Source organism: Anabrus simplex, chromosome 2, assembly GCF_040414725.1.
Source record: "Anabrus simplex isolate iqAnaSimp1 chromosome 2, ASM4041472v1, whole genome shotgun sequence".
Taxonomy (NCBI): Eukaryota; Metazoa; Arthropoda; class Insecta; order Orthoptera; family Tettigoniidae; genus Anabrus; species Anabrus simplex.
Genome location: NC_090266.1, coordinates 610,185,401 through 610,209,612, shown reverse-complemented (window position 1 = coordinate 610,209,612; position 24,212 = coordinate 610,185,401). Strand labels below are relative to the sequence as shown.

The window sequence follows — 24,212 nt, the reverse complement described above, 5'->3', positions numbered from 1 at the left end:
CAAGGAAGTGTACTTTCACCAGTGCTCTTTAATATAGTGATGGACAACATTATGAGGAAAGTTTGCAAAGGGTCAATAGCAAATAATATGAAGGTCATAGCATATGCAGATGATGTAATGATTTGGGAAGAAAATGAGCAAAAATTGGAAGAACAACTAAATACCTGGCAGAGGGCAATTGAAGAAGCAGGCATAGAAATAAGTTTAACGAAAAGTGGGGTAATGAAAATCAGTAGAGAAAACAAAAAAGTGAAGGATGTTAGGTTTAATGGAAAAATTCTTAAAGAAGTAGATGCTTTTAAATACCTAGGAAGTAAGCTAATTGGGAAAGGAAACATCAAGGATGAAATTTCGGAGAGGATAGGATATTGCTCAAAACTTTATTACTGTATATCAGACATAATGTGAAGGAGGGATACTGACTGGAGGGTGATTGGGGATTTAAATGAGACTATAGAGTGGGTTGCCTATGTGGGAAACTGGGAGTGAGATTTCTAGATCCCAGTGGGTGGTTAGGAGATAGGGATCTGCGCTCAGATGGCCTTCACTTAAACCACAGTGTAAGTATAAGTTAGGAAATTTGTTTGGAAGGGCTATAGGGAGGTACATTCAGGGAAACGGGGTGGGCTAGGGAGCGGTAATAAGGGTACAGGGATCTGGACTGGATGTTAAGTAGGGGTGACATAAAAATATTAGTGTTGAACTGTAGAATTATTGTAAAAAAAGGAATAGAACTAAGTAATTTAATAAATTGCCAGATAATTTAATAGGAATTGAATCATGGATGAGGAATGATATAATGGATGCAGAAATATTATCGCAGAACTGGGGTGTGTATCGTAGAGATAGGATAAGAATGGTAGGAGGGCGAGTTATCATTCTGGTGAAAGAAGAATTTGTAAGCTACGAAAAAGTTAAAGATGACAAACATTAAATACTAGGTGTAAGGCTCATTTCTAAAGATAATAGGCAACTTGATGTCTTTGGAGTGTGCAGACTTGGAAAGGGTAGCGCTGATGCTGATTCAGAATTATTTGAAAAGATAATCAGCTATGTGGGACACAACATGGAAAGGAATGTGATTGTAGTGGGAGATCTGAATTTACCAAATGTCAGCTGGGAAGGTAATGCGAATGACAGGAAGCAGGACCAACAAATGGCAAATAAATTAATATGGGAAGGACAGCTGGTTCAGAAAGAATCAACTAGAGGGAAGAATATCCTGGACGTGGTGCTGGTAAAACCAGATGAGCTCTATACAGAAACCGAAGTAATAGATGGTATTAGTGATCATGAAGCTGTTTTTGTCGTAGTTGAAAATAAGCATGATAGAGAGGAAGTTCTTAAAAGTAGGACTATTAGGCAATACCATATGGCTGATAAATCATATATGAGGGAGTTTAAAAAAAAGTAATTATGATAAGTGGAAAACGGTTAATAAAAATGTAAACAGACTCTGGGATGGGTTTAAAGCAATTGTTGAGGAATGTAAAAACAGGTTTGTACCTTTAGAGGTGGTAAGGAATGATAAAGACCCACCTTATTATAATAGAGAAATAGGTGCGGATTGGAGAGAAGTAGTTAGAAATGGCCGTGGAAGTAAGGAGAAATTGAAGGAAGTTACTAGGAAACTGAATCCAGCAAAGAAGTCAGCTAAGGATAACATGATGGCAAGCATAATTGACAGTCATACAAATTTTAGTGAAAAATGGAAGGGTATGCATAGGCACTTTAAGGCAGGAACAGGTTTCAAGAAGGACATTCCAGGAATCATTAAAGAACAGTGACAGTGTGTATGTGAGGGTCTTCAAAAGGCAGAAGTATTCAGTCAACAGTATGTAAAGATTGTTGGTTACAAGGATAATGTCCAGATAGAGGAGGTGACTAATGCTAAAGAAGTATTAAAATTATATTTCATAACAGTGACATATACAATAAAATACAAAAGTTGAAAACTAGAAAAGTGACTGGAATTGATAAGATTTCTGGGGACATACTGTACTAAAGACAATGAGTTGGGATATAGTACCATATCTGAAGTACTTATTTGATTATTGTTTTTTATCAATCACTACTGATCTGCATTTAGGACAGTCGCCCAGGTGGCAGATTCCCTATCTGTTGTTTTCCTAACCTTTTCTTAAATGATTCCAAAGAAATTGGAAATTTATTGAACATCTCCCTTGGTAAGTTATTCCAATCCCTAAGTCCCCTTCCTATAAACAAATATTTGCCCGAATTTGTCCTCTTGAATTCCAACTTTATCTTCATATTGTGATCTTTCCTACTTTTAAAGACACCATCCAAACTTATTCGTCTACAGATGTCCTCCCACGCCATCTCTCCACTGACAGCTGGGAACATACCCCTTAGTTGAGCAGCTCGTCTCCTTTCTCCCAAGTCTTCCCAGCCCAAACTTTTCAACATTTTTGTAACGCTACTCTTTTGTCGGAAATCGCCCAGAACATATCAAGCTGCTTTTCCTTGGATTTTTTCCAGTTCCTGAATCAAGTAATTCTGGTAAGGGTCCCATACACTGGAACCATACTCTAGTTGGGGTCTCACCAGAGACAAATATGCTCTCTCCTTTACATCCTTAACAACCCCTAAATACTCTCATAAGCATGTGCAGAGATCTGTACCCTTTATTTACAATCATATTTATGTAATACAGACATAAAGCTGTGAATTACAGGCCAGTAAGTTTGGCATGCATTGCATGTAAGCTTAGGGAAGGCATTCTTCCTGATTATGTTAGACATGTTTGCAAAATTAATAACTGGTTCAATAGAAAGCAGTTCAAGTTTAGGAAAGGTTATTCCGCCGAAGCTCATCTTGTAGGATTCCAGCAAGATGTAGCAGATATCTTGGATTCAGGAGGTCAAATGAAATGTATTGCAATTGACTTGTCTAATGCATTTGATAGGGTGGATCATGGGAGACTACTGGGGAAAATGAATGCAATTAGACTAGACAAAAAAGTGACTGAATGGGTTGCTATATTTCTAGAAAATAGATCTCAAAGAATTAGAGTAGGCAAAACTTTATCTGACCCTGTAATAATTAAGAGGGGAATTCCTCAAGGCAGTATTATTGGACCTTTATGTTATCTTATATATATAAATGATATGAGTAAAGAAGTGGAATCAGAGATGATGTTATTCTGTATAGAGTAATAAGTAAGTTACAAGATTGTGAGAAATTGCAAAATGACCTTGATAATGTTGTGAGATGGACAGTAGGCAATGGTATGAAGATAAACGGGGATAAAAGTCAGGTTGTGAGTTTCACAAACAGGAAAAGTCCTCTCAGTTTTAATGACTGCGTGGCTGGGGGTGAAAGTTCCTTTTGGGGATCATTGTAAGTACCTAGGTGTTAATATAAGGAATGATCTTCATTGGGGTAATCACATAAATATGATTGTAAATAAAGGGTACAGATCTCTGCACATGGTTATGAGGGTGTTTAGGAGTTTTAGTAAAGATGTAAAGGAGAGGGAATTTAAGTCTCTGGTAAGACCCCAACTAGAGTATGGTTCCAGTGTATGGGACCCTCACCAGGATTACTTGATTCAAGAACTGGAAAAAAAAAAAAAAAATACACGTGCAGCTCGATTTGTTCTGGGTGATTTCCGACAAAAGAATACATACATACATACATACATACATACATAATCATTATAGACTGTTATGCCTTTCAGCGTTCAGTCTGCAAGCCTCTGAATTTACTAAACATCGCCACAATCCTCTATTTGCAACTAGTACTGTGGCCTCATTTATTTCTATACCTCTTATCTTTAAATCGCTAGAAACTGAATCTAACCATTGTCGTCTTGGTCTCCCTCTACTTCTCTTACCCTCCGTAACAGATTCCATTATTCTCCTTGGTAACCTATCCTCCTCCATTCGCCTCACATGGCCCCACCACCGAAGCCAGTTTATGTGCACAGCTTCATCCATCAATTTCATTCCTAACTTAGCCTTTATCTCCTCATTCCAGTTACCCTCCTGCCATTGTTCCCATCTGTTTGTACCAGGAATCATTCTCACTACTTTCATGTCTGTTACTTCTAACATATGAATAAGATATCCTGAGTCCACTCAGCTTTCGCTCCCATAAAGCAAAGTTGGTCTGAAAACAGACCGATGTAAAGATAGTTTCGTCTGGGAGCTGACTACGTTCTTACAGAATACTGCTGATTGCAACTGCGAGCTCACTGCATTAGCTTTACTACACCTTGATTCAATCTCACTTACTATATTACCATCCTGGGAGAACACACAATCTAAATACTTGAAATTACTTACCTGTTCTAGCTTTGTATCACCAATTTGGGACATTCAATTCTGTTGAATTTCTTACCTATTGACATCAGTTTAGTCGTCAAAAGGCTAATTTTCATACCATACTCATTGCACCTATTTTCAAGTTCCAAGATATTAGACTGCAGGCTTTCGGCACAATCTGCCATTAAGACCAAGTCTTCAGCATAGGTCAGACTGCCTACTACATTTCCACCTAACTGAATTCTTCCCTGCCATTTTGTACCTTTCAGCAGATGATCCATGTAAACTACAAACAGCAAAGGTAAAAGATTACAGCCTTGTCTAACCCCTGTAAGTACCCTGAACCAAGAACTCATTCTACCATCAATTCTCACTGAAGTCCAATTGTCAACATAAATGCCTTTGACTGATTTTAATAGTCTACATTTAATTCCATAGTCCCCCAGTATGGTGAACTTCCTTTTCCTCACTACCCTGTCATATGCTTTCTCTAGATCTACGAAACATAAACACAACTGCCTATTCCTCTCGTAGCATTTTTCAGGTACCTGGTGCATAATGAAAATCTGATCCTGACAGCCCCTGTGTGGTCTGAAACCACACTGGTTTTCATCCAACTTCCTCTCAACTACTGATCGCACCCTCCCTTCCAAGATGCCAGTGAATACTTTGCCTGGTATACTAATCAGTGCGATACCTCGATAGTTGTTTCAGTCCTTCCTGTCCCTTTGCTTCTAGATAGGTGCAATTACCACTTTTGTTCAATCTGAAGGTACCTTACCAACACTCCATGCTAATCTTACTACTCTGTGAAGCAATTTCATCCCTGCCTTCCTACTATACTTCACCATTTCAGGTCTGATTTCATCTTTTCCTGTTTCTTTATGACAGTGAAATTTACGTACCATCCTTTCCCCTTTCTCAAGCATAATTTCACCAACATCGTTTTCCTCCTCCCCATGAGCTCGGCTGTTCGCAACACCACCAGGAAGATTTCCTTTTACTTTGAGATGATGTTCAAAATATTCCCTCCTCCTCTCCAGTGATTCCCTGGGATCTATTATGAGTTCACTTGAATTACTCAAAACACTGTTCATTTCCTTTTTCTCTCCCTTCCTAAGATTCTTTATTACTGTCCAGAAAGGTTTCCCTGCTGCTGACCTAGCCTTTCCAGGTTATTACCAAAATCTTCCCACGACATCTTTTTGGATTCAACAGTTGTTCCTAGACATTCCCTTGCTGTTTCTACTACAGCATCCCTATATGCCACCCATTCTCTTAATTTTGCAAACATGGCTAATGCCTTCCCTAAGCTTATTTGGGAAAGGATTTACCAGTACAGAGCAGCAGCCACAGCACTTTCATAATGGCGCTGAGACTAGTGACATGACAAGCCTCCTTGATAGCTTCTACTGCATTGATTAGCATTTGGTGCCTGATTTATGATAATGGAGCCATATTTTAATCTCCAGTCATGATCCTCGATATGAAGCCCACTGGATCTGGGTTGTAGCATTGCAGGTAGTCACTGCTCACATACTTGTCTTATACTTATGTACATGTCTACTTAAGTGATTTAAACCCAAAAAAATATAGTCTACTGTATTCACAGTTTTAATATCCTATGTAAGAAGTTTATGCACATGTTATAGACTGCAACTTTTCTTCTATAACTGTTCTCTCATTTAATTTTTTTTTCTTCTTCAGTGTATCACCACCACCTGCTTTCTTTTGTCCTTGTTGTTTTCCATTCTCTCTCTATATATATTCCTCTTCCTTCACTTTTTCTTACACTCTATCGTTCCACAATGATATCTCTTTCTCTTTCTGATGTTCTACCACATACTCGTTCTGCACTAGTGACAAATACAATATTAAAATTCTTCCATTCTTCTTCAAAATTCTCATTGGGTCCCTTGCATAGAACCCACCGGCTGGACATCTTCTCCTGTTGTAGGTACTTGCGCACAATACCACAGTACATTTGAAATATCTTCTGGCAAGCCCTGTGTTTACCTCCATGTCTGTGAATGTGATGCACTTGTTGTCAAGAATAATCTGCTCTACTTGCACAAACTTGGTTAATGTCACACTGTCCTTCTGGATCTGGTCCCTTTCTCTGTTGATGATGTACAGCCATTTTTCCAATCTTAAACCTGGTTGTACATGGCTTTCCGTGATGGTACATGCTGCCCTCACACTGCTATCAATCTCTGAATCCCTGTGGTGATCACACCCTCTTTCCACAGAAACAATCTCATCCAATATTGTCCTTCATGATTGTTCTCCATGTTGTATGCTAGTGCACTGATGATGAGAATAATGCACTGTTTTGAACGAGAGATTGCATGCCTATTTTCAGTGCTACCATCGTGTTGTACACAACTGCTCTAGTTATCTGTGAAGTGCCACGACTCACAAATTAATAGGCTGTGAACTGCTGGAGATTCAAAATTGTGTTTCAATTTGATATGCCCCTTGTGTTTCCTGAGCAAACAATTCCCGACTTTTCTTCTATAACCATTCTCTCATTTAATTTTTTTTTCTTCATTGTACCACCACCTGCTTTCTTCAGTCCTGGTTGTTTTCCATTCTCTCTCTATATATATTCATTTTCCTCTTCCTTCGCTTTTTCTTGCACTCTGTCGTTCCACTATGTTATCTTTATTTCCTTCTGATGTTCTGCCACATACTCATTTTGCACTAGTGACAAATGCAATATTAAAATTCTTCCATTCTTCTTCAAAATTCTCATTGGGCCTCTTGCATAGAAATAAGTGTTTGCTTTATTGCTGTAATTAAAGTACAGTACTTACCATTCATTGAATTAAAACAAGGTTTTACTTATTGAGGTGAATAAACACTTCAAGTTTTCAGTACTGCATTAAAACATTAGTAGTGCTTAAATATTTTCAAGGTAGTGAAAGGGAATACTTGTTTGTACTTATCCCACTTTGGACGGGGCAGGACTCAGGAATTTATGCAGCAAGAAGTGTTACAAGGACAGAAAGAATATTAGCCATACCCAATCCAAACTTTTGTTTCATTTGGAAAGTGGCAGTGTTGACCATCTGACAGATCATTTTTTTATGATGGAAGTTGATGACAAACCAGGAGGATCACTTAGGTCATGCCAAAAGATGAGATATTTCTTCATTTTCTTAGTGATCCTGGATACCAGACAAGTGTTGGAGAAGATTGTGGAGTTCACTATACAACAGTCTGCAGGACTATAAATAGGATCGCTGATACCATTATGGCGAAGGCACACCAATGGATAAAGTTTCCATCTGACATACGAACCATGGATGAGGCTCAAGTGAAATTATCAAATAGATTTCAAAAACCTACAGTCATCGGTGCGTTAGGCTGCATTCACATACAAGTTTTAAAATATCTGAGTGTTTGGAGATAATTATGTTAACCGGAAAGGATTCCCAAGCATAAATAAGCAAGTTACTTGTAACCTAAGTGAACTGATCACAAGATTGCAAGATTTCAGGGTAATTATTATTTACTTGGAGACAGCAGATATGGAATCACTGCATGGTTACTTACACCATTTAAAAATTCCCGTGGCTGAAAGAAGCAAAGTGCAGATACATTTAGAAAAGGTTCCAAAAATAATTGTATGCTGTGTGGTTTTATCCAATATCAGCATATGTTTACAAGATGACTTGGACTTTACAGGGGAAAGCTTAGAAGACAGCTGCAAAGAATGTCCAGGTGGAATCGAAATCAGTGACCTACACCAAAGAGGCATCAGGAAGCGTAATGAATGAATGGGAATACTTTGTTCTCTCTGCATTTAATATTATGAACTGCCAGTGTCATTACCCTTGAAATTATACCATAATGTATCTTAATATACTTTATGTATTAATGCAATACATTCATAATAATATGAAGTTGTGTACTACAAATTACATGAGCCGGGCTGAATGGCTCATATGGTTGAGGCGCTGGCCTTCTGACCCCAACTTGGCAGGTTCGATCCTGACTCAGTCCAGTGGTATTTGAAGGTGCTCAAATGTGTCAGCCTCGTGTCGGTAGATTTACTGGCACGTAAAAGAACTCTTGAGAGACAAAATTCCGGCACCTCGGGATCTCGGAAAACCGTCAAAGTAGTTGGTGGAATGTAAAAACAATAACATTATTATTATTATTATTATTATTATTATTATTATTATTATTATTATTACAAATTACATTAAAACAAAAATACATTGTAATGAGAGTATCTAATAAAATAAATCACTCTTCAGGTCAAGAAAATATTTTGTACATGAAAAATATTAAAAAACATTGGAGCAAAAGGTAAACAGTATAAAAACAGAAATAAAATTAAAAACAATGACTTTACCAAAGTATTTGCATGCATGCAAGCATGCCTGTGTGTGGGATACTAGGCTGGTACCCTATGCACACAGACGCTTCCTCACACAAACACTCTTGCATGCTTCCTAACATGTTTGTTGTTATTTTTAGTGTTTTATTGTTTATTTTTCTTTCTTATCAAGGTAAAAAAATGCTTTAAATAATGGTTACTGGTATTTCATTTTGTACAATACATGAAAGATTTCCCATAGAAATAATCGGTGCAGTTAATATGAGTTATCCATGTACAAGCAAAAGAGGTGCAGAATTGCGAGTTATAGGAAATTATAAATTTTATAAGTGTCCGTTAACACAATGAGGCCAGAAGTGAACATATTGAAAGAAGGCATGTTCTGCCCATTTATTTACATTTTCCTGAAGGCATGCCATGACCTGTCCAAATATGCTGCCTCCAGCAGCCGACATGTTAAGTGTTTACTTACAAGAACAAGTAAATACCAGTACTTGGAAGTAACTACTTGATTCTTTCAACTGACTTCAAGCAATAGCTTATTCTTAAAAGTATTTACTACTCAGCTTAAGTAATCACTTATCACGCTTTACATATATTTATGCAAGCAACCCCTTCTCTGTCCTTAGTATTAACTGCTTAAACTCATTCGCTTTCTCTACCTTTACCAGTTTCAACATCCATACTCTTACTAGGGTTCTCCTTTTAGTCTTATCCTGTAATTACTGTGTACACATGAATAATCCCTGCACCCTGATTTTAGAAAGGTAAATTTTGAAAACATTTTAAAATTGTATAGCTTTCTTAAATATTAATACCGGGCGAGTTGGGCATGCGGTTGCGAGCACGCAGCTGTGAGGTCGCATCTGGGAGATGTGGATTCAAATCCCACTGTTGGCAGCCCTGAAGATGGTTTTCCGTGGTTTCCCCTTTTCACACCAGGCAAATGCTGGGGCTGTACCTTAATTAAGGCTACGGCCGCTTTCTTCCCATTCCTAGGCCTGTCCTGTCCCATCGTCGCCATAAGACCTATCTGAGTCGGTGCGACGTAAAGCAAAATAGCAAAAAAAAAATAATAATAATATTGAAAACTGTAAATACTGCAGTAAAATAATACGTCTGGTTTGCATTACCATTTTATGAGAGTAAATACAAATTTCTCTGGCACAAACCAATTACAGATCTACGGAAATTCACAATATTTTCTTCACAATTGGCTGGGAAATGTGCAATACTGGTTTTCCTATGAAAACTGAAGTTATTTTGTTCAAAAGCATGCACGAGCCATCCGCAGCTGGCCATAAAGGCTGTAATTTCTTAACTTTCTTGCTTTTGCTATAGCTCATAACTAACACACTTCACTTGTGACCGCATCTCCAAACTGTCTCTTTTCAGTCACATAACTGCATATCCTGGTTTAGATTTCTGGAAACTTCCCTTTGGTTCATGAAATGCCTGGTGGTTAGTGTTTGTCTGTTCAAGACGAGCATTATTTTTCCTCCGATCATATTTGAAACTCTTGTCCGTATCATATTTCTTCCTGAGGTACAATTACCAATTTATTCTGCCTCGTCAGCCATCCAAATACGTGATACTATTTAAACCAATGATAAGCAAATGATGAGGTGTGTACACAGCATGCTTCTTATTTTTGGCAGGAACAGATTTGTGGAAAAATACCAGCTCTCTGTATATCAGGAGCACTTGATGCAAATAATATACACACTCCCATTTTCTGCTGCCAGACTTTGAAAGAATATGTGTGGATTATTCATGGATACCTTCAACTTTGAAATCACTGTTCTGTTTTCACCACTAAGATATTCCTTAGATATGACTGTGGCCTCCAGTGTTCTTTGCAACTTGCCTTTTGCATCAGTATGTAGTCAATCAAGACTTTAGTTCTTCTCCCTTTTCATACCTAGTGCTGTTAGAACTATTTTCTTCCTGAACCATGAGTTCTCTGCAATCACCAGTCTTCTGATTTTTTTCTTTTCACTTTCCCTTCTAGATTTTTGCTGTCATATTCATAGACCCACAGGATTTCTTTTGTTCCCTTTCTATCTCATTCCTCTTGTGCATTCCATCTCCCATTACCATCACTTTCTTATTTGCCGGGTTGACTGGCCCAGGTGGTTGAGGTGCTGGCCTTCTGACACCAGCTTGGCAGGTTTGATTCTGGCTCAGTCCGGTGGTATTTTAAAGTGCTCAAATATGTCGGTAGATTTACTGCATATAAAAGAACTCCTGTGGGACAAAATTCTGGCACCATGGCATCTCTGAAAATTGTCAAAAGTAGTTTGTGGGATGTAATATCAATAACATTCTTATTATTACTTATCTTGTATACAGTTCTTCACTTCTTCAAGGAACTACTCTAGGTCTGTTATTCTGGTTTGGAACAAATGCCCTGTTCCTTTCTCCAAACAAATTACTGGGCAATATAATCGTCCTGATTTTTACATTTCTTACCTTATCTGTATATTCCTAAATATCCCTCCTGATGATCATACCTCCCTCTTTTCTGGCTGCTTCCTTTCCTCTCTAAAAATAACCTTTTATTCATGCTTCAATGTCCTTTCTCCTTTTCCCTTCCACTTAGATTCATTGTCCACATACAGAGCCTCAGAGCAAACCATGATCCACAATATGAAAGAGTGCATAAAGAGATGTTTTGCAAGCAAGTAGCCTGACATAATGGAATCCTCTCTAATTGTATAGAAGTAGATTAACTTTATGGATGACATCATTGCATATTCCTTGGATATTTTATAAATAATAATAATAGTTATTATGTATTTGATAAATGTATTATACAAGTATGAAATATGTTGATGGATTGTTTTTGAACATTTCTTATTAGTTCAGTGAATTAGATGATGTTTTTACTTTATAATAAAAATACTAATCATAATAATAATGTGTATTGGAAAGGAATAAACAAGTGTCAAATCAAGTTATAGAGAGAGATGGGAACAAGGAAAGGAACACATAACAGGACAAACACAATGGCAGGTCAGTTTGGGAAGAGGGAGCAACATCCATCTTTTGCCACCTATATTGATCTTTGGCTTTATTTTCTTCCCTTTTTGTGTACTTATCCTACACAGTGTATGAAGACGAGATTGTCTTTGTCCTTTTGTGTTTTCATGGTTGTTCTTACTTACCTGCCACTGTGTTCATCCTATTATATGTTCCTATATCTTTCTATAAAACTTGCATGGTAATAGGAAAGTAATCGTAATAAACTGAATTTTTTTTTTGTTTCAGTTCGCAAGTTAGTTGAAGATATCATCTTACCTGTCAATACTGATCGAGATATCAACCTTCTCCTAGCTACAAAACAGAAAAACTTCAATGGAAAGTGCTTCTTACATGACTTATACTCCATGTTTGTGTGTACTGGTAAACTGCATGTTTTACGTGCTGTAGAACCTGGTTTACGGCTGCGTTTTCGTGAATGCGTCTGTCCTCCCAGTAGTGGATCACCATATGAATACCAACAGTGTATTGATTCAAGAGCTAATAATCTGGGTTTTAGGAATCAGTTGGCTCATCTCATTTTAGATTATCAGGCTCAGCAACTTCAGAAGGCATCTATGTAATGTGAGCTTCATTGGTATTTACTCATGCTCTGTTACTCAAAGGAATCTTGACTCATCTATGTGACTTGCATTATTCATTTTTATTTCTATAAGTTATTTAGAAATGTATATAATTTTGACAGTGATATATATTTTATGTGAACTGTCCAATGTGAGTAGCCAGAATCTAATCTAAAATTTGTTAGATGTATGGTTTATTGAATTTATGAAGTCTAGTCTATTTGTCTCATTCAGTTAGGCTATTGTCTTTTTCTAGGAGATAAGACTACCGGAATCCTGAATTCATATGTATTTTGTAAGTGCATTTTGAAATTCAGATTTGCATTTATCAGACCAATTTTAGATATAGATTTTATGAGAACATAAGTATGATCTCTGCATTATAGTTATTACATTGGTTCAAATTGAGAAATGAATTGTTTAACTGTAAATGAGTTAAGTTAATTTTGGAATGAGTGTTTGATCTTTAAAATGACTCTTTTGTGATACATCTCCCTGGAGACAGGATTTTATATACTTCAAATTCTCAGTATAAGTGAATGCAGATATATGTATTTCATTTTAACAGTGATATATATTTTATATGGACTGTCCAAAGTGAGTAGCCAGAATCTAATGTAAAATTTATTGGATGTGTGGTTTATTAAATTTATGAAGTCTAGTCTATTTGTCTCATTCAGTTATTGTCTTTCTCTAATATACTGGGTGGTCCACCAGCCCCTTGCAATCCAGTTTTATGCATCCCTTCACATTTACTACAATTCTGAAAGACATCAGTCCCTCTCCCTAAACCGGGGTAATATAACGAGATGTATGTTTAGGGGCTAGAAGATAGCAGGAATCATGAGCGCCACTATTAATTCATTATGGATACCTCGAATGAACCCATAAAAAAAGTACAGGCATGCAGAACACGTACTTTAAAACACGAAGTGGACAGGCAGACCGGGAGCACGGTACTGTATAGGCTGGGAAGTGGGCACCATAGGCCAAGTGTCGTAGTAGCTCACATGGCTAGTGCAGGGTAGGATGTGTGATAGTTGACAGTGCTGGAGGATTAGAAGGTTCAAGTCCCATGCAAGTATTTTTTTTTATGTCAGTCGCCTGGGATGTGGCAAGGTTGTATACTTAATACCGGTATTTTTCACAGACTGATTTGTTTATTTGGCCCTGAAAAGGGCCGTTGGTATGGAGTTGGATTGATGGAGGCTAAGAAACATGATAGGATTTCAGTTATCCACGTCGTTTAACCCAGCACCTGTTCGAACTGATGACCTTCATGGTCGATATAGAGCTGTGTGCGATGTTGTAAGGACCGTCTGGCCCGTTGCAACATTTGTGACGAAACGGATTGGCATGCCTCGGCTATGAGCTGTTTAAGGTGACAAGGACTGGCCGGCTCCTGTGCATACATTGCAAGTGACTAATCTCATGTTTTAATCCGTATTGAAATCTGTTGATATACAATAACAAAGTTTTATTATGAATCCACCTGTTCCATACATTCATAATAAAACTTTGTTATTGTATATCCTGTGCATACACCAGTTGTTTTACTTGGTCTCACAGAAAAAAAACCTGGGGCGCAAGATTGGGCGATCTGGTGAGCCAGGGAACAGGTCCTCTCCCTCCTTTTATCAGGATACGTCGCATGGAGATGATTCCAGACGACAACTGCCATGTGCGATGGAGCTCCGTCAAGTTGAAACCACATCCTGCAGCGGTCAAGGAGTGGCACGTGTTCCAAAAACGGTGGTAGTTCATCTTGGAGAAACTGCAGATAGCGTTGGCTGGTCAGATGGCCCTCAAAGAAATGGGGACTGATGAGGTGATCACCCATGATTCCACACCATACATTCACGCCCGACTTTACCTGAAAAGCTGTCTCGCACCCAATGGGGATTATCCACTCTCCAGTAATGCATATTATGACAATTAACGGTTCCACTGTTGTGGAATCGTGCTTCATCCGTAAATAAGAGAGTTACTAGAAAAGCAGGATCAGTGTCCACATGCTGTAGGATCCATTGACAGAACGTCACCCAGGCATCGAAATCATGACCATGGAGCTCCTGGTGTTAAGTGCAGATGAAACCGGTGGGTAAGCAGTGGCCCATGTGCTAGTATGAGGGTTACGCTGGATAGCGCCAAGCACGACGTCTTCATTGTCCGCAGATGTCACGGGATGATCTCGAACAGGCTGTGTCCTTCCCAGGGATGCAGTATCCCGCAGGCATCTTTCCACACTCCGAAATGTCATGCTCATCGGTTGTTGTCTACCTGGACAGCGTTCTTGGTACTGGTATTGTGCCTTGTATGCATTCTGGCTAGCTTCTCCATAGATAAGTAACATATCCACATACTCGTCGCTGGAATACATCTCGAGGCAGTGAATAAACTTTGTGTTGTGAGTTGCTTCAAAGGAGGGTAGTTCGCACAGCTACGTACTTACCTGCCATCGCATGTTGTTATTGTTTCAGTGGGTCATACTTTACCCTACATGTGGTTTATGAAGCTTGGAACATGTACGACGTAGCTAACTGGCCACAGACCATCTCCTCATCCAACACAGCACCAAACCCAATGCAACGATACATACGTTCTTTTACAGCAGTGGTTCCCAACCTTTTCTAGCTGACGCCCCCCTTTTCAGATACGGGTGGTCGATCGCCCCCCCCCCCCCCTCCCACCTCCCGTCGCTTCTATAACCTCTCCGATATACTGACGTGGAGGATATAGATCTAAACTAATGACACTACATAATGAATTATTCCATTATTCAATGATTTATGAAAAATAATATGAAGTACGCGCTTTATATCTATGACATACTAACTTCATTTCAGCACAATACAAAGAACACACTTTTACAATTTAAATCCTTCAATTAGTCAACAAATGTCAGTGAGAGGGTTGACGCTGATTTCTCTTGGTAAGATTCGGTATGTTTGGTTTGATATTTGACAGAGCACAGCGGAGATCACTTACAACATCAAGCCGACAGCGCTGCTTTGTTTTTATGACACTCAGCGTTGAAAATCCTGACTCGCATAAATATGTCGTTGAAAATGGGACAATGACACGCAGTGCTACTTTGGCGGTTTCAGGATATACTGCAAGACAGTTTACCCAAAAGTCGCCCAGTCCTAATATTTTGTAATCATCTTTTAGCTTTGAATCACACTTCAAATCTATGGCTTCTTCTTGAAGTTGTGCTGGCAGAGCTTCCAATGTCAATGGCAAACGGATTTCTTGTTAACATCCAGGACCATTCATCTGACGAGATATCAGGAAAGTAGGAATTGAATTCTTGTGCCAGGGAATCCAAATGTGACTGAATTTGCACCTTAAGTTTATTACGATCACGTTCATTTTCCGGCAAAATTTCATTAAGGCGGTGAAAGGATGAGAAGTTGTTCAACTGAAGCCGGCGTTTCCATAACTATTTTTCCAGGAAAGCTCTGATGGCATCATAAGCAAGCATAATATTGGAGTTTTTGCCTTGGAGCTTTAAGTTCAAACTGTTCAAATCTTCAAAAAAATCGCTAAGATATGCCAATGAGACGATAAAATTGGCATCAGTAAACACTTCATACAGATCGTTCTTACCTTCACCAAGAAGAAAAATTTCAACTTCAGACTTTAATTCGAACAGCCGAGCCAATATGTTCCCTTTTGATAGCCAGCGAACCTCTGTGTGGAAAAGGAGAGTTTTGTGATCGGCTTGAAGGTCAACACAAAGGGCTTCAAACAATCTTGTCTGTAAAGAACTTGCCTTCACAGAGTTCACAATTCTTATAGCGACTTTTAAAGTGTTATTAAAATCTTGGGGCGAGGTTTTGGCCGCCAAAGCCTAGCTGTGAATTATACAGTGGGTTCCCATGATGTTTGGATTTTTATCTTTGGCCAATTTGAGAAACCCAGAACGTGACCCGATCATAGCAGGTGCACCATCCGTACATACAACCACTACATTTTCCCAGGAAAGTCCATGTTCTTGGAAAAAAACATCGATGGCAGAAAACACATCACAAGCTTTCGAAGTTGTTTTCAAACATTGGGAGAATAACATTTCTTCTCTTAAAATTCCACTGTCGACATATCGACAATATACAATCCGTTGACAACAATGGGCCACATCGGTTGTTTCATCACACTGAATTGAAAACACTGGAGATGCTTACACCTACACCAAAATTTGCATTTTAATGTTTTCTGACAGTTCTTGAAGTCTGCACTTCACTGTGTTATCGGGAAGAGAAATTTTAGACAATTTCTGCCGACTCCCTTCACCCAAAACTATATTTGCAGCTAATAACATACATGGCTTTACTAATGTTTCTTCAGTTGTGTGTGCTTTTTTTGTCTTTGGCAATCAGAAGAGTTAGTTCATATGATGCTTCCACTGCTTTCTCATTTTCTTGGTTAAAAGCACCCAATGAATCTAATTTCATACGTTTTAGTGAGTTGAGTTTAGTTGCAAAAAATTCTGTGGGTTTTTCTTTTAAGCCTGAATGATTCGTGTTTAAATGTCTCTCCAAATGCACGGGCCTCATCGCATCGTTACTCAACACAGTGGCAGATTACGCATTGAGGCTGTTGTATTCCGTTCCGTTCAAGGACTGTGAAGCCATATTTAATGTAGTCGTCATTGTACAGTCTCTTCTTGGACATCGTTTTCAATTTTTTAAATTCATAATATTAAAGAACACAATTCACACAGTCGCACTGTTACAGCGAAGCATACACAACACTCACAATAAACAACTTGACAGACACGTCCACTGCAAAAGTATACGAGGCACAGAATCAACAGTCAAAGGGCTTGGCCACTGATGGTCTATCGGCGATGCGTTGTCATGGCCATTACTGCGCCATCTCTAAGGGGACAAATGTACTATACAGCTCTCGCCAATTTGGCTGCAAGGGAAGAATAAGAATGTGTAGGGGTGGGAACAGAGCATTCAAGGACGAGCTACCCACAAAACCAGTCTATATGCCGCAGGGTGTGGGGGAAGGAGGAACTTCCACTACATTTGTTGCTTCTGAAACTCCAATTTTCTTTGTTCTTCAGAGTTAATGTCGACTCCTGACTGTAGTAGCGTATTGCCAGTTAAGATCTTTGGTGAGAAAATGTCACTGTTTCATTAATTGCTGTGGTTAAACATTAATTAGTTGTAGCCCAAAATATTAGTAGGCTGACACAGAAGTTCACGCTAGCCGTGAAAGCCTAACATGTATTAAATACATTGATTATAATTTAGCCTACTATTATTGCCTTATCCCCTGTTGTTCTCGCTACTAGATTAATTTGATACAATACCGACATTTATACGATTACCTCCTTCATGTAATATATTTGGTTTATGAGAAAAACCTTGTACAGTATGTAACAATAATACTGGAAAATGAAAGCAACTACTACATCGTTGATGAGTTGAAACATGTCGCGTATGGTCATAGTTTACTTTCACGCAAGTAGGTCCACAAAGTGTGCAATTAAACGTGCGTTGAGTGCTCTTGTTCCCGCACCTGCTCTCAGGCTACATTTTGCTCCTCACGACACAGCAAATTCCTTATTTCACCTCCAACCTCGCGGCTCCGCAGAGGTTTGCGCCGACAGTTGGGAATTTACCAGTGCTTTTAAACGATTGACTTGGCACGACAATCACTTGGAGAGATTCGAAAAATGTTTATTACACAAAATTTTAATATTCGAATTAAAATCACTTCACGCCCCCCTTGATAAAGCCCCACCCCCCCCCCCCCAGGGGGGCGCGCCCCCACGTTGGGAACCCCTGTTTTACAGGGTCTAATAAACAAATCATTCTTTGGAAGCTATCAGGTATGCAACCTTACCACATCCCAGGCAACTGGCTGTTTAAAAAAATTTCTAAGGTGGAATTCGAACCTCCTACCTTGAGCACTGTCCACTATCGCATATCTCTCCACCCACTTGCCATGTCTGCTACTGCGACACTTCTTGACCTACGGCACCCACTTCCCAGCCTATAAAGTACCAGTACCGTGCTCCCGGTCTGTGCATCCACCTCCTGTTTTAAAGTACGTGTTTTGCGCATTTGTACTTGTTTTATGGGTTCATTCAAGGTACCCATGATGAATTAACAGTGGCGCTCACGATTCCTGCTGTCTTCTAGCCTGTAAACACACATCATGCTATATTACCCAGGTTTAGGGAGGGGGAACGATGTCCTTCAGAAATGTAGTAAATGTGAAGGAATGTATAAAACTGGATTGCAAGGGGCTGGTAGACCACCCGGTATAGACTAACAGAATCCTGAATTCATATGTCTTTTGTAAGTGCATTTTGACATTCGTATTAGCATTTTTTAACAGACCAATTTTAGATATAGGTTTTATGAAAACATAAGGATGATCTCTGTGTTATAATTTTGCTGACATTGGTTCAAACTGAGAAATGAACTGTTGAATTGTAAATGAGTTTAAATTTTTAAATTGGTGTTTGACTTGGACTTATTCAAGAGGTTTATTCATCTATATAAGCTGATGGCATTTTGGAATGCTCAAAGTGAGGCAATTGCTATTAAATGACAACTTTTTTCTTTTCTTTGCTAGTAGCTTTACGTCGCACCGGCACAGATAGGTCTTGTGGCGACGATGGGATAGGAAAGGCCTAGGAGTTGGAAGGAATCGGCCGTGGCCTTAATTAGGGTACAGTCCCAGCATTTCCGTGGTGTGAAAATGGGAAACTATGGAAAACCATCTTCAGGTCTGCCGACAGTGGGATTCGAACCCACTATCTCCCGGATGCAAGCTCACAGCTGCGTAGCCCTAACCGCACGGCCAACTCGCCCGGTGACAACTTCTTTAGTGACAAATTGAGACTGTGAAATTCTGAAACTTTAAAAAATTGAGAGGTTAAATTTCAGCACAAATCTCATAGACGTATAAAAGATTTATTGTTGTCCATTTTTAATTCAGACTTACAAAGATTCATTTTGATTCACAATTGGTAGGCGTACTATTTAGCATATACAAATATAATTTTAAAGTAATGACATTGTAAACAACTCTATGAAAAAATAAATGCAAAATTCTAGGTTTTAAAGTTGAGGAGTTAAATTTCATTAAAAAGCAAAACCACAAAATCTACCTACAAATTAATACAAAAGTACAATTTATTATTCTTATTGTTGTCCACTTTTAATATAATGTATATCAAGACTTAATACCTGATTCTATGGGAATGTTATGTTATTCACAACCACACCATACTTGTAACTAGATGTAATTTTTTTAAACAGTTGTGGAGAAGGCCCCCATGGCATGATTGCCTCTTTCTTGAAGACCCCGGGTTAGCTTCCCAACCAGGTCAGGCATTTTTACCCGGATCTGAGGGCTGGTTTGAGGTTCACATGGCCTACAGCTGAGGAGTTATCTAATGGTGAGATGGTGGCCCCAGTCTAAAAAGCCAAGACTAACAGCTGAGAGGATATATTCCGCCGACCACGCATAGCTCTTTTAATCTGGAGGCCTTTGGCTGAGCTGCATTTACTTGGTACACCAAGGCCCATCATGGTTTTAATACCATGGGTGGGGGCAGAGATGATTACAAAATGTAATGATATTCCAAACAATTCTCCCTTTAATTCCCAAAGTTTGCTTATTGAATTAAATTAATCAGTTTACTGGAATAATCTACCTTACACATTATAAGTACTCAATATGAATAAAACATCTCCACAAAAAAAACAAATAATAAGCAAAGAAAGAAAATATTAAAATTAACCCACTTGGCTTACTAAAACAAGATAGCCATTCCCACTGGCCATTATTATTTTACATTATTTACAAAAACATGAATTTATACATTGCTGTAATTAACGTATCCCTTTGACAATTATATATGGATACATTATTTAATATGTTGAATTTCAGTACTCATTCCTTTGGCACAGCTTCCACCTTGAACCAAACTATTCCATCAGTTTAAAGATGAGCCATCACTGCGGTTGTAGTCTCAGTGTCCATGGGTCCTGGGTTCCTCGGGATAGCTATCTCTGCTTCTCCAGCCAGAAATCCTCATTCCACGATTGATTCTGTAGTCTTTGAGTCGGCTTAACACATCTACAGAATAGAGGTTGATTTAACATGGGCTAACATGTACTTGAGCCACGCACTTGTGCAGTTTGCGAACACGTAGCCAGCCTGTGCTGGCACAACAACCTGTTACATAAAAGTTAATGTTAGCGTGACTGGTTACTCCAACTCTTATGTTAATGACCTGTCTCATAGTTCCCTGCTTAAACCTCCGAACTTGTCTCTCCATTTAAAGTATTGCAAGTCCGACTAGCAAGTTTGATCTACCACAAAAGTACATTAGTTCTGATGCTTGTTACTTAAAGGGGCCTAACATCTAGGTCATCGGCCATGCATCGGTTCTCATCATGTCACTCGGTTAGTGTTACAAGTGTCATGGTAACTTATAACTTATCTGATTGACAAAGTTCAAGATCTCCACAATACACAGATAATTGTGTGAAATTCCTCTCACTAGTACCAAATAAGACTAGACGAATGAAGGTCAAATTCAACAGTCATAATTAGGGCTCGGACATTTTAGGTGCTTATAAATTGAAACAGTTTATTTTTTATGTGCTTAAAATGTCAAAAATTTGTTCCATGGAATCTGAAATATTTTCTTTAAATGATCTAAATGAAATTTTAAAAAGTACTCACCTAGTCAGCAAGCGAAGAACTGTTGCAGTGAACCACAAAAATAGAGTTTAAATTTGGCATCTTAAAGCTATGACAATTTTCACGAACATTAACTTGTATTTTGAAAATGTACGTTCAACATCACACATCATATTTGTAATATGCAGTGTCACTGACACTAAGATGTTCTGTCTGCTCAAAGTTTTCCACATTCTTCCGCATTAAAGTATCTGAAATTTTTCATATCACGTGTAACCCTTTATTCTTATTTAGTCGTGAAGAATAATTATCTTTAATTTTATTTGCTTTTGAACCACAGATTTCATTAAGTTTGTTTCCAGTTTTGTTGATTACTTTAAATAATTCTGTCAACAGAAGATTTGTTTTTTCCAACTTAAAGCAGTACGAGAGAAAACAGAAATTTGCACTAATGAAATCTAAATCAGTTTTAAGTGAGATTAATTCAGTCAGTTTGAAATATGTCCTGCAGTATTGCAATTGAATATGCATCTTCTCTGTCAAGTTCATTAATCACAGAATGAACCTGTTCAAAATTCATTGCATAATACTTAACAGCATCTACCCAAGTACCCCAATGGGTAATGACCAGGGCAGGAGGGAGTGGAATATTAGGTGCCCTGCTTTTACATAGTTCTGTTCTACTTGGTGATTTCACAAATACTTTTTGTATTAGCAATCAATTTATCCACATTTGGATAAAGTACATGAATTGTTTTGCAGAATCTATGCACAGCATGTGCTAAGTACGTTACATGGATCATTGTAGGGTAGCTCACTGGAAGTCCCTCTCCAGCTTTAATCATATAAGGAGCAGGGTCAGTAACTAGCAACAACACATTATCATATTTCACACCCCCGCTGGCCAAAGAATATGCACAGCATCATCGAAGTCACATGCTACAGTTGTGCGATTCACTGCAGAAATTTATTCACATGCTAAAAGAAAAAAAATTAGCTGACAGCACTTCATCATCTTTTAGAACTCCAATTATAACATTAACAATTTCCCTTCCACTTCTGTCCCTTGTTTCGTCAAATGACAACCAAATGTTTTCATTTTCACAGTTTTCTAATTTTATTTATTGTTTCCTCGTAGCACGTAGGTAGGTAGGTAGGTAGGTAGGTATAACTTATGTAATGCTGGTTCGTCTGTAGGATCCATATGCATATATTTCTGAAGAAGTACCCTAAGTACTGGATTACTGATTTTTTAAAGCGGAATGTCTGCGGAAATAAATGCATTGTATGTATGTGTGGAATACTTACGGAATTGAGCTGTGGACTTGTGCATTTCACAAACACGTAGCCAGCTTGTGCTGGCACAACAACCTGTTACATAAACGTTAAGGAGGAGGAAGAAGCTAACGCTTAACCAAGTAGAGTTTGCCTAGTTGGTCGATTTTTTTAAACGGTTCACTGCGGCTATGTCCTCGTATCCACTTAAGTGTTGATTGATTTGAGAACGTTGTTTTGCAACTATGTTATTTCCACATGCCTTACAGAAAAGAATTTTGTTATCTGTTCTGAATATATCTTTGAATTCACTTACATATTGTAAACGTGCAGCATCGCTGCTCTTTACTTTTCCCATTCCAAACCACAAACATCCTTCTTGATTACTGGAAACGAATTACCTGACTGGTTCAACGGCAAAGCAGTTGACTACAGATACATGTGAAGTCAGGGATTCTGGAGATGGGAAGTCCCAATAATGATACAAGCACTGCACTGCTTCGCTGGCTGGAAGGATAATAGCAGCTGTACCATAACAGGAGTGTCCGAATGTGGCAGAATTTACAAAACAGTCAAAATATTCGTTTATCAAAATTTGTATGGTAAAAATATGTAATAATATTTACTTTATCAAAAGTATTTATTTAAATTTAAAAAGTCTAAATTATGTGTTTTTATGTGATATGAAACTCAGTATTTTGAAACCAGAGGTCTCAATTCAGCTTTCCTGTAAGTGTGGAAGTCGTAAGTACTAGCAAACAAATATGTATTTACCTAAAAGTCCGAGCCCTAGTCATAAGTACGGATGAGATTTTGCCTATTTTATTCCTGTGTACAGGAATGTAGGCTTTTAAGATATAAACCTGCTGTAGGCTCTTTATAGGAAGAATTAATTGACTTTATTGTGCCTATAAATGCCTATTTCAGGGATTTTTCTCTCTTTGGAGTGTAATTGCCTACTTTATGCCTTTTGGCTGTCTTTTAAAGGAGCCAGTTTTCCTTCCAATGCATTATATTCTAACTGGTGTGGTCAAGACATTATTTTCTTTGTCCTCAACACATGTTTACCTCACTAACAATAAGGATAATTATCAGAAGTTTCCAGAAATAGCACTTTGCGAATTTCCTTCAGAAAAAACAGGGAACAATTTGACCTCAAAGCTTTCCAGCCCTCCCCCTTCCTATGATGATATGTGAGAATCATTCAATATCGCACTATGTTGTACATACCCATATTTCCTACATCCCGTATGCTGAGAATTGTTGGACGCGTTGTCTTGAGGTCGTGTGCATTCGGCAATGCCTAAAGGAAAACATTCCAAGTCCTGATGGCTAAAGAAAAACGTTCCAAGTCCTGCTGGCTGAAGCAGTGGATCACTGGAGATCCCAACTTCACATCCGATGAAAGGTATCCCGGTCGAAACTGGGTCCAGATTTTCATCTCAAGAATCATGTGGCGTCAGGAAGGGCATCCAGTCTTAAAATCCCTGGCCAAAACCAAAATGAGCCTGGGTGGCTCCAGCGACATCAGAAATAACTGGGAAGCTGAAGAAAGTTAATTTAATTGCTGGACAAAAAGAATGCTACCACGAGACCACCGTGGCAGTCTCTTGTCACAGGGTGGAGAACAATTAAGTCAACATTTTGAACTTTTTCATTTCCTGTGAAAATGAAATTTACAAATTAAAATAAAATTTTAAAACTCCTTTTTAAAACATTCGTGAGTACCTTTTACCAATGCTATGTCTAGGATCTAGTGAACTCTACACAATACAGCCAAATTATAACTGAAAACTTTATAATTTAATATTTCTGGGAAAATTATCCTCTCTAATTGTCATTTCATTTTTTTTGTGTGAAGCAATGCTAAGCGTTATTGATAATTTGCCCAACAAAAGAAATTGAAAGTTAAGGAATATGAACATTGTAACTTAATTCAATTTTATTAGTTTTCAGATCAAACTTGAAAAAGTACAGCATAGATCAGCACAAAACTACAGCGATCTATATTAAACAAGT

At 38.3% G+C, this 24,212-nt stretch overlaps 1 protein-coding gene across 2 annotated transcripts in view; it reads left to right on the top strand.

The window, feature by feature from the left end:
• The window catches only part of Chpf (Chondroitin polymerizing factor), a 213,071-nt gene extending 189,069 nt beyond the window's left edge, over positions 1 to 24,002 (top strand). For both annotated transcript variants that reach the window (XM_067140998.2, XM_067140999.2), the window contains one exon: positions 11,905 to 24,002. In XM_067140998.2, the coding sequence (XP_066997099.2) occupies positions 11,905 to 12,239 (335 nt within the window). In that variant the 3' untranslated portion in view covers positions 12,240 to 24,002. The remainder of the gene's footprint in view (positions 1 to 11,904) is intronic.
• The last annotated feature ends 210 nt before the right edge of the window (positions 24,003 to 24,212 follow it).